General features: G+C 40.8%; 1 protein-coding gene across 1 annotated transcript in view; it reads right to left on the bottom strand.

Annotated features, from left to right (window-relative positions):
* Positions 1-15829, bottom strand: part of SYN3 (synapsin III) — a 425920-nt gene that overhangs the window by 368102 nt on the left and 41989 nt on the right. The window contains exon 3 of the mRNA XM_087448985.1: positions 2131-2222. Coding sequence (XP_087305111.1) covers positions 2131-2222 — 92 coding nt within the window. The remainder of the gene's footprint in view (positions 1-2130; positions 2223-15829) is intronic.

The following is a 15829-nucleotide window of genomic DNA, read 5'->3' as shown; positions in this document are numbered from 1 at the left end:
TGTTACTACAATAAAAGTAATCTGCCTTTTTATCTCTGGCTACTTTTAAGATGTTTTTCTTTATCTTTCTGCACTTACACTACTGTGTCTTAGCACAGAATTCTTTTTATCAACCCTGCTTGAAATTTTTGAGCTTTGGTGATTTGGTATTTTCTGAAAGATTCTCAACTATCATTTCTTAAAATACTGCCTCTGTTCCATTCTCTTTTCCCTGTCTTTTTGAGACTCTGATTAAATGAATGTTAGACCTTCTCACGAGATCTATGCATCTCTTCTAGACTTCCAATCTTTTTCTCTCTGTGCTTCATTTGGGACAATTTCTTCAACTCCACCTTTTGCTTCAGTAATACCTTTTCAATGGTGTCTAATATGCTGTTAAACACAACAGATCTGATGATGTTGGTTATCGTAATTTTCATTTCTAGGAATGATATTTTGTTTTTTAAAAAATTGGTTGTGTCACTTTTTATAGTTTCCTATTCCCTGCAGGTATTTTTAACCTTGAATTTTTTCAACTTTATATGTATGATGTTTTTCTTTTAAGAATCTGCATCTGATGATTCCAGTATCTGATGTCTCTGAGGGTCTTCTTTCTGTTGTCTGTTGTTCCTGTTTCTTCTCATTCATGGTGTCCGCACCTGGTTACCTTTGACTATGTGCTAGCTGTTGTACAAAAATTGTTTGAGTAATTATTTGAATCCTAGGATGAAAATGCCTTCCTCTACATAGAATTTGCTTTTACTTCTGGAATTTCTGGGACCACCATAAACCAAATTTACTGCTTGAGGTTCCCTGGGAGGCCAAGCAAACTGCAATTCAAGCTGCAGTTACTAGTAATTCACCTTCACCTTGAAGGTGTTGTCCCTTGGGGTCTCATCTTATTGTGGGGAGGGTCTACCCTCCTCCGAGTGGTCCTGATGTTGATTTCTGCCTCCCTTGTCCCTGCTAGGCTATCACAACCAATTTTCAAATTTGCTGGACTTAGCAAATACTCTCAGAAAAAAGGTAGCTTTGGTACTCATTTATCTCTCTGGTTTTCCATTTCCCCATCATTCTCTTCCTGGTAATTCCTTACTGTCATGCTAACTCTTTGAAGGCTTTGAAGCTGATCATTTTTTAAAACCAGTTTTTAAGTTGTTTCCAGTGGAAGAGTTGGTCCAAATAATCTAGTTCACCACTATTAGAAATAGAAGCCACATAATGTCTTTTTTTGTACACGGTAGGCACCCAGTAAATGATAGCTGAGTTAGTTGAATTATCATAATTTGCCAAACATACTCCTTTTTTTTTTGGCCTGTCTGCATTTAGCAAGACTGTTTCCTACTCTTAGAATGCACAGAATACCCATATTCCACCATTTGACAAGACTCAGAACAAATGCCACCTTTTCCTCAAAGTTCTTCCTGCATTCTCTACTTCCCCAAATCTGAATCCTATTTCTTCCACATCTAAACCCTCATGAGATCTAGTCGGTATTATTCTCTGGGTACTTAACTAGATAGAAATATATTAATGCAACTATTTATCTCTCTAGGGGATTTATACTTTCTTGACATTTCTGGGCTTCTGAAGAATTCCCTCACTTCCCCTGTATTTCAGCATACATTATAAACAGATTTTTCCGGAAAATAGTATATCTAGTACTTTTAGATTTGATGTCCTGAGAGGGGATTCTCTGAACATTGTCTGCCATATTGCTGGAAACAGGATGTAGTTCAGTCTAATAAACCCCTACATTTGTACAGCACTGTAGAATTCATAGGTTGCTCTCATATACCAGCCTCTCACTTCAGCGTGGCTATCATCATGCTGCAGATGAGAATCACAGGGCAAGAGAGGCTAAATAATATTTCCGAATAGAACTACAAAGCCAGAAATGGAACCCAAGTCTTTTCTCTCCAAGTCCAGGGCTCATTCCAGGACGCCGCAGTGTCTTCCTCATATTATTTGTCCCATGAGTCATTCTTATTGTGACAACACCTGGAACTCTTTGCAAGCAGACATTCTGTATGTGAAATTAAAGGTAGTGCAGGAATTAGGCTGTAGGCAATAGACAGAGGGGTTGCCTATGGGAAGTATCCCATACACACCTCTCAAATGAAGGTTTTTCTGTATCTCCGTCCTCCTTACCTCACAACCTTGGTCCCATTTCTCATGACTTGCATGTCCACCATACAGCCCCCAGTAACATAGGCAGCTAGGTTCAACTCCGAGAATTCAGCCTGAAGGAGAGAGCAAAACAAAAAAAAGGATTCACCAAATACTAATGACGCTAATAACTGCTAACATTTATTGGGTACTTACAGGTGCCAAACAAATATTTATACCTCACCCGAAACTTAGGAAGTTGGTAATACTATTTACTTCTCTTTTTGAAAGATGAGGATGCGAAGGTGCCACGAGGCAGGGTGACATGTCCAAGGTTACATAATTAATAAAAGGCAAAGTTGGCTTGAAACCCACATGTCTCTGAATCTAGGACTCATGCTTTTAACCACTGCTAATTTCTACCTCCTTCACAGTGGAAGAAGTGACTCTAACTCCAGGACTATAAGAGGCCAAATGCTGTTCAATATAACATTTTCTCTAGACTTCTTCAGCTCCAGGCTCTGCCGTGGTATGGCATCACAGCTATGTGATCACTTATCACTGTTAGTGGACCCTCCTCAGGTTATCTGCCACCTGTTCCCTTTTTCGGTGGTGGCCCGTCCCCTCACTCCACCCACATGATTACAGTAGAAGCAGTGTGTTGGTGCACTGAAATACCGATCACGGTTGATGGGGTTGGCACCTGACTCAGGGTGGAGGAGTACGATGCCCTTCCGTTAGATTTGAAACTGCTGTGTGATTCATGCAGTGTCTTTCTAGGGGCTGTATCTGTAATACGCAAACCTGAGTGCGATCGGGGACCATGTCGTCTGCCATCTGGATTGGGGAAGCACAGAAAGCCAGGGCGGAGAGTGAGAGAGAGAAAGAAGAGAGACAGAGAGGAATCTCACCATCACAAAAAGAGGGGCAGAGGCAAGACGTGAAAAGTACTCTTGATGTTTATGTGCCAGCTACAATCCTGCCCTTGGATTTTATGAGACAGTTCTGTATCCTTATAAGTTCATCTTTTTGTTTTCTCATTTGTTTAAGCAAGACTTAGTGAATTTCTGTTGCCTGTGACTAGAGTCTTATGGAATATATCGCTCCCACCAGTTATATGCTCCTTGGGGATAGCGATTCCCTGGGATTACCATCTGAATTCATTTCATCGGGCTGCCATAACAAAGTGCCACCACTAGGTGGCTTAAATAGCAGAAATTTCTTTTCTCACGGTTTTGGAGGCTAGAAGTGTAAAATCAAGGTGTCAGTAGGGTTGGTTCCTTCTGAGGGCCATGAGGGAAGGATCTGTTCCAGACCTCTTCCTTTGGCTTGTAGAGGACCACCTTCTCTCTATGTGTCATCACATTGTTTTTCCTCTATGCGTGTCTCCTTATCCAAAGTTCTGCTTTTCATAAGGACACCAGTCATACTAGATTAGGGCCCACCCTAATGACATCACTTCAACTTGATTACCTCTGTAAAGATCCTATCTCCAAATAAAGTCACATTTCGAGGTACTGGGGTTAGGACTTCACCATATGAATTTTGGGGAGACACAATTCAACCTGTAACCCCATCCTAGAAAGTGCATAGAACCAAACTGTGCCTTATACACAGTAGATGCCAAAAGCTATTTCTTTGGATTTAATGAATAAAAATAACTGCTCACATATATAAAACACTCACCATGTGCCAGATACTGTCCTAAGCATTTTACATGTATGAGCTCATTTAATCCTCACACTCATCCAAATGAAAATACCGAGACACAGAGGGAGATTAAATAACTTGCACCATGTCACACAGTAAGTAGCAGAGCCAGCATTTAAATCCAGGCAGGCTGACTGCAGCCTGTACTTTTAACTGCTGCCCCCACTGCCTCCATGTTTAGCTGAATAAGGCATTGGGTGGATTACAACTGGGAATTTTAGGGACTTAAAAATAACCCATCTAAAGAGAAAAATAAGTTTACAGTGAAGGGAAACATCATTTCACGGCTATTTAAGTGCATCCCCTCGGAAACATTTACCAGGAATTATGACCAATGACCTAGCCTCTCCCCAGATGGCATTAAAGCAAACCCAGAGTGCTTATGCCTCTTGCTCTAATTAATAACCTCATTATGCTGTGGCAAGGTGAAAAGCAAATAGCCCTGTTAATGAATCCAGGTTAGCAAATAGTGGTAACAACCTAGTTATTAAGTCTAACACCTTAAAAATTCAGTCTCATCATATTTAAGATACTTCATTGGCGAGATTACAAAGAAAAATTAGTAAGAAAAGTTCTTGCTTGTGTGTGTGGAGAAAAAGAAGTTAGAAGAGAATTGCAACACAGGATAGCTGGGCACCAAATATATGAAGAAAGGGAGTGAATCAGAATCTTGGATGGTAGAATCTCTGACTCAAAGACCCAGGGGCTGTCTTGCTGCCCAAATGGAAAGAGAAATACCTGGATAGAAGACACACTCAGGCTTGGATATACAAGCTGGAAGTTCACCTTGTTCAGATCTGGGTGTCTAGAGCTATTTCCTAGTCATGGCTTATGAGTAATTACAGGAGGTAAATGCCTGCATTGTAGGGGAGCAAGCCTCTGTTGGATCAAGCATAGAGTGTTGGGATAGCAAAGAAGTGGCATTCTCCTGTATTTAACTTTCTGAAAACTTCAACAACCGTGGAAATGAACAGAGAGGTATCCAAGCCACTTCTTCAAGATAGCATGATGACCCTCCTGGTAGAATCTTAAAGAGCAGCCAATTTTGAAGAGCCTCAGAGCTCTCATAGAAACTGTAGTGGATTGAATTGATCCCCCCCCCCAAAAAAATATCCACATCGTAACCTCTCATACCTGCAAATGTGACCTTTTGTGGTAATAGGGTCTTTGCAGATGTAATTAAGGATCTTAAGATAAGACCATCCTGGATTAGGGTAGGTCCTAAATCCAGTGACAAGTCCTTATAAAAGAAGAAAAGAAGAGACAGAAAGGCACAGGAAAGAAGGCTATGTGAAGACGCAGGCAGAGATTGGAGTTACACCATCAAAAGCCAAGGAACACCAAGAGTCACCAGAAGCTGGAAGAGGCAAGGAAGGATACTCCCTTAGAACCTTCAGAGAGAGTGCAGACCTGCCAACACCTTGATTTCAGATTTCTGGCCTCTAGAGCTGTGAGAGAATAAATTTCTGTTGTTTTAAGTCACCAAGTCTGTGGTAATTTGTTATGACAGTCCTAGGAAACGAATACAATAATTTTGGGAATTGGATACAATTTCAGTATTGCATGCAAAGGCGTCAGGGTTCAAAGAGGCTCAGTGTGGTTAGGAATGTCTCCTTTACCCACTTCACCAAACACATACATATATGCCTATAAACACACACATATACACTCACACACACACATACACACGTACACACATACACACAAAGTAATACATCAGCTGTTCACCCATACTGTGAAACACTATGATCAAAGTCACTTAAATTTTCTGCATATGTTAACCTTTTGACCTCAAAAACAGTTTGGCCCCAACTGTATATGATGTGATATCTTTTTAAATACTGTATATTATGCATTATGGTATGGATAAATGAATATTGAAAGAGACCTCATTCAAAAGGAAGCTGTTGAATACACCAGCTGATGAGTTTGGTCAAGTTACCAACTGCTTTGAATCTCAGTTTTGACATGTCTAAAATGGAGACAATAATATCAACAATATCTATCTTTTAAAGTTTTTGTAAAGATTCAAGATAATGTATTTGAAACACTAGCAACAGAGCAGAGACACAGAAGGAAGACCTCTGTAAACAGTTGCCATTATTATTTTCAAATATTTCATTGTCTTAGTGACAGTGCACCAAATGCACAAAAAATGGTATAACCGCAAAAAGAGCAACACCTTCAAGTATTTATAACATAAAATTTTTAAAAAATATTCAGGTATAAAATATAGAGTAAGGACTTCTGCTTACGGCCACAATGAAGGAACAGGGACTATATTTACACTCTCATTTTTTAACACCTAGAAAACCAGACAAAATATATTAAGTAATAGTTTTCAGACATTGGACAACAGGCATTGCAGGACTATGATCCCTGCAAAAAGGAAACAAACAAAGTTACTCCTATGATTACCCCAGCTTACTGCCTGGAGGCAGTTTCCAGGCAGTGGAGTAGTGTGGAAGACCGCCAACAGAGCTGAGCAGTCTCACTGAGCTAAGGAGTCAGAAATTAGAGTTCAGGGAAGCCAAGGTGGCTAGAATTTGTAGGACAGAGTATAGGAAAAGATGCTGCACAAAAAAAAGGCCACCAGGGAGACCTGCAAGTCTTTGGCTGAGTGCTGATCTGAGCATGCATGCAAGGAAGCTACTCAAGGCCAAGGAAATAACCATCAGAAAACAGTAGACTCAACAATCTCCAGAACACACACATGGCTGAGAATAGTTCACATTCTCACTGGCTAGAGTGTAAAGACTTTACAATATGAGTAGGATCCTCAAAATTTAGTAGTGGGGCTAAATTAGCTCTGGACTACAGCACGCTCTGGCTCTAGGATGACAAATTTGTCCTCATTTGCTTAGACTTTCCCAGTTTTAAAACTGAAAGTCCTGCTTCCCAGAAATCCCCTCAGTCCTAGTTTTTAACTAGAAGTCTCATGTCCTCAGAACCTTGTTAGTCCCAGGCAGACTGGAATGATTAATCATTCTATCTAGATCTGTCTTAAGAAAAGCTTAACAGCATGCCCTGAAGGGATCAAGCTTATTTTAAGTAACTTGACTGCATCCCAAAACAAAGTACAACACTATTTAAAGAAATATAACAAAATCCAGCACCCAACACATAAAATCCACAGTGCAAAATTTATGGCATTCAACCATAAATTACCATGCATGCAAGGATGCAGGAAAACATGACCCATAATAAGGAGAAATCAATCAATAAGAACAGATCCAGAAATAAGAGAGATGATGGGAAGAGCAGAAATGGAAGTTAAAACAACTATTATAAATATGTTCCACCTTCTCTAGAATGTAGAGGAAAAAACATTAGCATGATGAGGAGGGAAATGGAAAATGAAAAAATGGAATTTCTAGAGATAAAAATATAAAATCTTAAATGGAAAATGCACTGTATGGGATTAACAGCAGATTAGACCCTGCAAAAGAAAATACCAGCGAACTTCAAGAGAAAGCAATATAAACTATACAAAATGAAGCCCAGGAACAACAATACTGAAAAAAAAAAGAGCCTCAGTGAGTTATGGGATAATATCAAACAGTCTACTATATGTGTAATTGAAGTCCCAGAAGGAGAAGAGGGAAGAACATAAAGAAATATTTAAAGAAAAATGGCCAAAATTTTTCCAAATTTGATGAAAAATATAAGTCCACAGACCCAAGAAATTCAATGAATCCCAAGTAGAAGAAACAAAGAAAATCACACCAAGGTATATAACAATCAACTTATTAAAAACCAGTGATGAAGAGAAAATCTTCAAAGCAGCCAGAGGTGGGAAAATATACTTTATATAAAGAGGAACAAAGATAAGAATGACAGCCAACTTTTTGTCAGAAAACAGCAAACTAGAAGACAGTAGAACAACTTCTTTAAAATACCGAAAGAAAAAAAATGGTCAACCCAGAATTTTATATCCAGCAAAATCATCTTTTAAAAATGAAGGCACTCTAAAGACTTTTTCAGGCAAACAAAAGTTGAGAAAATTTATTGCAAGTCTAAGAAATGTTCAAGGCAGTTCTTCAGGCAGAAGAAAAATAATACCAGATGGAAATCTGTATTGGTACAAAGTGAAGAGTTCTGCATTTGGTACATATAAGGGTAAATATAGAATATATATTTTTTTCAGTTTTAAAATCTGTGTAAAAGATAATTAACTGTTTAAAGCAAAATAATCACACTGTATATGGGAATTTATAAGATATGTAGAAGTAAACTATATAACAAGAAAGGAAAAGATGGGAATGGGAGATGGTAATATACATTAAAAGGTTCTTAGACTGTATGTGAAGAGGTATACTTAAAGACAGATGTTGATAAATTAAAGACATATGTTTTCAACCTTAGAAGAATGCCTCAAAAAAAGAGGGAAAGCTACAATAAATGCAGACAAGTTCATAAATCTTAAGTTGACAGCTTGATGAATTTTAATTGATTTATACTTATATAATCAATATCCGGATCAAGATATAGAAAATTTCCAGCATCCCTGGATGCTCCCTCATCCTCATTATAGCTCAGATCAATTCTTACACCACGATGCTACCTATTAACGTCTTCTATTTCCATAGGTTAGTTTTGCTTGTTCTTGACCTTCATATAAATGGAATCTCACAGTATGTACTCTTTGGTATTTGCCCCCTTTCACTCATGATTATATCTGTGAGATTCATCCACGCTGTTGTGGTTAGCAACAGTGATTCTTTTTTTATTTTTGTGTAGTGTTTCATTGTCTGGGTATAAAAATAATATATTTATCCATTTTGCTGATGATAGACACTTGGACTATTTCTAGTCATTGGTTATTAAGAAAAAAGTTGTTATATGCATTCGTGTATATCTCTTATGGTGGACATACACACTCATTTCTCTTGGGTATACACCTAAGGGTGGAATTGCTGGGTCATAGGATGGGCATATATTTAGCTTTAGAAGATATCACTGAAGAATTTCCCAAGATGATTTAGTCAATTTAAACACCTATTAGCGATATGAGAATTATAGTTGCTCCATGTTCTCTTCAACACTTGGTATAGTCAATGTTTTTAATTTTAGCCATTCTGATGGGTGTTTAGTGGTAGCACATTGTGGTTTTAATTTGCATTTCTCTGATGATTAGTGATAGGGAGCACCTTTTCATGTGCTAATTAGCAATTCAGATAATCTCTGGTGAAATGCCTGTTCAAATCTTTTGTTCATATTTGTATTTTTATTTGCATTTTTCTTATCAATATGTAAGGGATATGTTAAAATATATTCTATATACAAATTCTTTGTCGGGCACATTCATTTGCAAATTTCTTCTTCCAGTCTGTGACTTGTCTTTTTACTTTCATAACTTTTCAGTGAAGATTATATATAAAGTATAATTTAATAATTCTTAAAGTTAGTGTTTTTATTGCATCTAGCTTAAGAAATTTTTGCCCACCCCAAAGTCACGTAGTTACTCTCCAATGTTTTCTGCTGGGAGTTTTATGTTTTATATTTCACATTTAGGTCTATAATTCGTCTAGAATTAATTTTTTGGATAAGATGTGAGGTAGGACCCAAGGTTCAATTTTTCCACATCATTATTCAAATACGTTGGCACTATTTATTAAAAAGACCATTCTTTCCTGACAGAATTGCATTGGTGCCTTTGCCAAATATCAAATCACTTCATATACGGCAGTCTATTCCTGAATTCTCTATTGTACTCTATTGATCTCTTTGTCTATCCTTGAGTCCATTTCAAGTTGTCTCAATTACCGTAGCTTCACAGTGAGTCTTGGCATCAGGTAATATAATATTCTGAGAGGGAAGCAACCCAAATAGTCCCCAGTGATAACAGGTCCAAAGACAAGGTAGGATGACCACAGCTCTTGTCCCCTCAATCTGCTGATCAGAGAAAAAGTCTTCTTACTCACTCACTCCAAAATATCCACAGACACTGGGCAACTGGACAGCCTCAAAGGCTCTTTCCTGCATAAACTGTTTGGATGTTTTCCCAGTGACATGATTGTCTGGACAGAATGTGCTCTATAATTCCCAGATTCAGATTGCAACTCACCATTGCAGCCAGACCTCTCAGGGAAATACCCACCTTCAAGGTGAAAAAAAACAAAAATCAAGAGCTGAGCCCTCTCATCTTTGCTGACAATAAAAACAATTCTCAATGGCTTGTGAGTGTGGCCTGATGGTTGGGAGGTTAGTAAATGGGGAAGCAGGCACTGTTATCACTTGAGTCCTCACCTATACTGAGGAATGCGCCTGTGACATCCCACTACTGCCATGCTCACCTGCCCCTACAAATTTCTCTTTGCTGTATAAATAAAATTCCTAGTTTCGGCACAGTTCTAAGGATTCTCTATTATTTTAAATTCTTTCCACTTTGTTGAAAGCTTCAGCCCACTATCTCATTTGCACTATGTTTTTGCCTATTTGTTGCCAGCCTTTTAAAGAATTTCTTTCCCTTATTTATTTATTTATTTTTGGTGAGGAAGATTAGCTCTGAGCTAACATCTGTTGCCAATCTTCCTCTTTTTGCTTAAAGAAGAGTGGCCCTGAGCTAACATCTGTGCCCATTTTCCTCTGTTTTTTTTTTTGTATGTGGGATGCCACCACAGCATGGCTTGATGAGCGGTGTAGGTCAGCACTTGGGATCTGAACCCACGAACCCCGGGCCACCAAAGCAGAGCATGCTGAATGTAACCACTGTGGCATTGGGCGGCCCCAGTCTTTCCCTTATTTTTAACAGAAAAAGTAATGCCATAATGTATGGCTTTGGAAAATGAAGAAGGCTGATTGCCATGATTCTGTTTTAGGAGGGAAAATAGCCATGTTATATGTTAGTAAGATACTATGTCTCAACACCATTAAAGACAGGTTTTCACAACATTACGCATATAAAGGGTCTTTGTATTTTGTTACTCTTGTTAAAACCAGGTGTGGAAGATTTTCAACACTGATCTCAGTGGTTACTGAAAGTCCTGGACTGAGTTTTCCTGTTTGTTTATGACTTTTATTAAACATGTACATGGAGGAATCAATGAATAGTGGAAAAGGAATTGGCCTTAAGATCTAAATCTTGTGGGGCCGGCCCCGTGGCATAGCGGTTAAGTGTACGTGCTCCGCTGCTGGCGGCCCGGGTTCGGATCCTGGGTGCGCACTGATGCACCACTTGTCAGGCCATGCTGTGGCAGCGTCCCATATAAAGTGGAGGAAGATGGGCACAGATGTTAGCCCAGGGCCGGTATTCCTCAGGAAAAAGAGGAGGTTTGGCATGCATGTTAGCTCAGGGCTGATCTTCCTCACACACACAGAAAAAGGAAAAAAAAATCAGGAAAAAAAAAGATCTAAATCTTGGATTTGACATTGACCCAGTATATGACCTTAGGCAAACCCCTCACTCTCTCTCCACTTTAATTCTCTTCTTCTTTAAAATGAAAGAGTTATAATCAATGGAGTCCATTATTTCCATGTTCCCTTTCATTTTATAGATCTCTCTTTCTCAACCAGTGTCCCTCAATTATCACCAAAGGAAAAAATCCATTATCATAGCACACCTTATGAAAAGGAATGTCAAGCAGTAATATTTTTATTAAAATGCTGTTCACTGCTTTATATCTAGCTCCTAGCACACAGTAGGTATTCAAAAAATACTTGTTGATGGGGCCAGCCCCATGGCCTAGTGGTTGGGTTTGGCATGCTCTGCTTCAGCAGTCCTGGTTCACGGGTTCAGATGCCAGGTGTGAACCTACACCACACATCAGCCATGCGACCCACGTATAAAATAGAGGAAGACTGGCACAGATGTCAGCTCAGGGTTATTATTCCTCAAACAAACAACAAAAAAAACTTGTTTAATGAAGTGTTATTTTTATATTTTACAGATAAATGGATACCTACACATGCTAAGTAACTCGCCTTCTGAAACTCTGGATGGTGTTTCCAGGCACAGAATAGGGAGAGCAAAAGCACAGATGAGAACACAGGGCTAGCCAATGGGTCAACGGAATAGTGGGTCAATGTCTTTTGTATCCGGGGCATGGGGTATGTGGAGGAACATAATGGGAGACAGAGCTAGGAAGGCAGATCAGAGACCAGTTCATGAGGATTTAGAATTCCCTGTGAAAGAACATGAGTATCATTCTATAGTGCATTAGTCTTCTATTGCTGTCATAACAAATTACCACTAATTTAACAACTTCGAACAATACAAATTTATCATCTCACTGCTTCATAGGTCAGAAGTCCATATGAGCTTGGCAGGTTTCTCTATTCTGGGTTTCACAAGGCCAAAATCAAGGTGTCGGCCATTTGGGCTCTTATTGGAGGCTCTGGGAAGAAGCTGCTTCCAAGCTCATTCAGGTGATTGGCAGAATTCAGTTCTTTGCGGTTATAGGAGTAAGTCCCGCTTCCTTGGTGGATGTCAACCAGGAGCCTTTCCCAGCTCAAGGCTCTGACTCCTGGTCACATTGCACTCTCCATCTTCAAACTAGTAATGACACGTCGAATCCTCCTCATTCTTCAAAATTTTCTGACATCCCTTTCTGCCACATCTCCGTCTCCAGCCAGAGCAAGTTGTTTTAAGGGCTTGTGTGGTTACACTGGGCCCACCTGGGTAATCAGAGATACTCTCCCTATCTTAAGGTCCATAACTGTCACATTTGCAAATCCATTTTGAGTATCATTCTCTCAGTTTCCAGGGATTAGGGTGTATACATCTTTAGGAGGCCATTGGGAAACACCACAGGCTGCAGAAGAGGGGAGTGATACATATTTAACCACAAATATTTATGCAGCACCTTCTAAGTCCCAGGCTCTGTTATTGGTGCTAGATATAGTTGGAACCATATCTAGTGACAAAATCTCTTCTATAGCCCCCTAGATCAGAAGGTGATATAAGCACCTGTTTATAATTAAACTCATGTCCAGTTCCAAAACACACATGCACGCACGTGCACACAAACACAGACACACACACACACACACACACACACATGGGAACAAGATGGAACGCATTGTTTCCTGTAGGGTCTTTGGCTGCATTCTCACTGGAACTGCCACCTGGCAAGCATGTGATGCCAAGCAGATAATAGTACTGAAAGCATGGGGTATTCATGTTTAGTTACTAATAATTGCATTTGCGATGATAATGATATTGATGACAGAATGGAAAATGGTGATTGCAACCATTATGATAATAAGCTGAAGGCTGCTATTAGGCCCCCGGATCAATGGGAAAGAAACTGAAATTGGGACTTGGAACTGGACGACTGACTGGAATGTACACAAGAAACCAAGAATGTGTGCAAATGCGGAGGTAGCAGCTATCAGCCTTGACCGTGAAGCCTGACTGAAGAAGGGTTTCCACACAAAGAGATGTTGTCCAGAGCTCCTGAGAAAGGCAAGATGCTGGCAGACAGATTGTTCTGGAATCCAAGGATCACTGATAAGATACTGGAAAGTCCTGTCATTTAGTGAAGAATATCGGGTCCAGACTGTACCCTTAAACCCGCAGAGTGTGCCCCTTTCCATGGCCTTGGACACTTTGTATATTTTGCAGGAGGAGAGAGAAAGAAAGACAGAGACAGACAGATACACAGACAGACACTAAGGTCATAGGAGAGGGTGGGCAGTGTCCACTTTCCTAATGCTAGCACAACTTCCAACCCTCTTTCCTAGTCTCTAACCCTTCTTACTATCCCTCATAAAGAGGAACTGTTAATCCACTGGTCAGGACATCACAATGCTACAGTTAATAGTGGGCAGGGTCATTGAGAGGTTGGAAAGCCAGGCAACCATGTATGATTCGGGCTTCCATGGTGCGCTCCTCTGGAGCTGAGTGTCTGCTGATCTGGGTGGCCATCAAGTTAACTTCCTCTCTCCTGCCTTGTAGCCTCTCAAAGAAGCTAACTTCAGCATCCGTCTTTTTCTCTGCCACTCTCTCTTCCGTGAGTTGGCAGCAGTAAACTCTGATTCCCAGAAGGCCCAGATGTCCTGCTCTCTCTTCTCAGAACTGTGTTTGCTGTACTTGGGAACTATTTAGTAACAACAGCCATATATTTAGTAAGAAACATCTACAAATAAGATGTTGGCTTAAAGGAGGGTGAGAAGCTGCACCGCTTCAGTGTAGAGTCTAAACTGAGGGACTCAGGGCAGCTTTAGCAGAGAACCCTGCACTGGGGGTGGTGGGCCTAGGCCAGCTAACGCTTGATGGCATTTCAGCTCTTTATTTGCTCTTCCTTGTGTCTTCGGCTACCTCAGGAACCTGGAAACGGGTGGTGGTGGTGATTGTCAAGGTAGGATTAGGGCATTCCTGAATCCTCTAGCAAGTTATCATCAAAATTCCACCCTAATCCCTAACAGATTGTTATGTTTACTCTTGGGAACGAAACTGTGTCATTAACAAATTCCTTTTAAAAAAAATCAGTGTTCTGCGTGTACTATGATCTTTTTCAAGTCTTAAGTTCTTTCACAGAGTCTCACAGAGTCTAAGAGACTCGTTAAAAGGATAAACAACAACAGCAATAATAATAAAATAATACCGAATATAGAAAACCTCAGCCCTATACAGCCTATGAGGCCCCATGTGATTTAGACTGACCATCTCCTTGAGATCGCCTTCCACCATCCCCTGTCCCCTGTTCCTACTCAGTCTGCCACGCCACACTGCCCTCCTTTCCATTATCAGACACGCTGAGTGAGCTGCCGCCTCCTGTCCCCCAGCCCCTGGGCGCCTCTCAGAGCTGGCATCATGGCTGACTTCCTCATGCCACTCACACCTCTGCTCGATGGCGCCCCCAGAGGCGCCTCCCTGCAAGGCACCTGCTGTCCTCCACACCCCGTTTTCTTGCTTAATCTCCCCCCACAGCACTCATCCCTACCCGACATAAATATTTACGTCCCTCCCAATTACATACTTAATTTTCTAGCACTTCTCTCTCTAGAATGGAAGCTCCAAGGACACAGGGATTTTGTCTGTTTTGTTCACAGCTCTCTCCCAGCACCCAGACCAGTGCCTGCCATACAGCACAGGTGCTCAGTGACATCACTGAAGGAACGAATGCCTATTTCACAGAGGTCAAAGGTGAGGCCCAGGGAGGCAGAATGCCTTTGTCCAAAGTTATACCCTGCCAATACATGGGGACCCAAATGCAGGCCAACACTGTTCACATTGCACCAAGAGGCTTATTTGAGGCGACTCATGTTCTAATACATAGACAGGCCCTTTGGCCGGCCTTGGGTGTCCCTTGTGCATGTGGCCACCCTCATTTTTACACCTTCCCATGTCTCCTCCACATCAGTTTGCAGTGTCTATCAGCGAAGCCCACAGGCCCTGCCCCTCCTTCACCACTCTGCCTCTTTCAACTGCTGGTAAACACTTGGCGGGTGGCCCAAGGGCTGCTGTCGGCACCAACTGCTTCCTGTCGGTTTCCCAGGACAGGCCGTGTTTTTAGCTCTGAGGGCCTGGTGGGCTCAGTGACTGCCTTGGCTGGCATCTCAGGGCTGAGCACTTTTCCACCGGTGCAGACTCACCTTGCAGACAAAAGAGGCTTTGAAAGTCTGCAGACTCACTCAGTGGCAGATTCCAGACGAGGAAATCTCACTCAGGAGCAGTGCCTGGCATCTCAGGGAAGGCCTGGGCCACTGGGTCAGGGCGTGCTGCCTGGCTGGACCGCCCGCCCACCATGCCGAGCACCCAGCTACTACGGGCAGATGCTAAGGCACCTTCTGCTCATCCAAAAATCATAATATTCCTCTTTGTGTGTGTCTGTGTGTGGAGATGGCAAGGCAGGGAGAGATAAATACATAAAACATATCCAAATAAATGTAAAAATAGAGGAAAAAATGAAATGATAAAACCTACATTCCTAAATGTTCAAGTAATGGAATATCCAAAATTAGGCAGAGTTCATCCTATTATGAAAAAAAAATCAACAGCAGTGATTTGCCGTTTACAAAGTTTTTGGTAAATAGTGGTTTTTAGAATCAGACCACACGAGCTTGAATCTGAACTCTACCCCTTACT

The sequence above is a fragment of the Ceratotherium simum genome, chromosome 25 (assembly GCF_057802395.1).
Source record: "Ceratotherium simum simum isolate JZ-2026a chromosome 25, ASM5780239v1, whole genome shotgun sequence".
In the NCBI taxonomy this organism is placed as follows: Eukaryota; Metazoa; Chordata; class Mammalia; order Perissodactyla; family Rhinocerotidae; genus Ceratotherium; species Ceratotherium simum.
The sequence above is the reverse complement of the archived record's forward strand: the minus strand, read 5'-3'. Positions and strand labels throughout refer to the sequence as shown.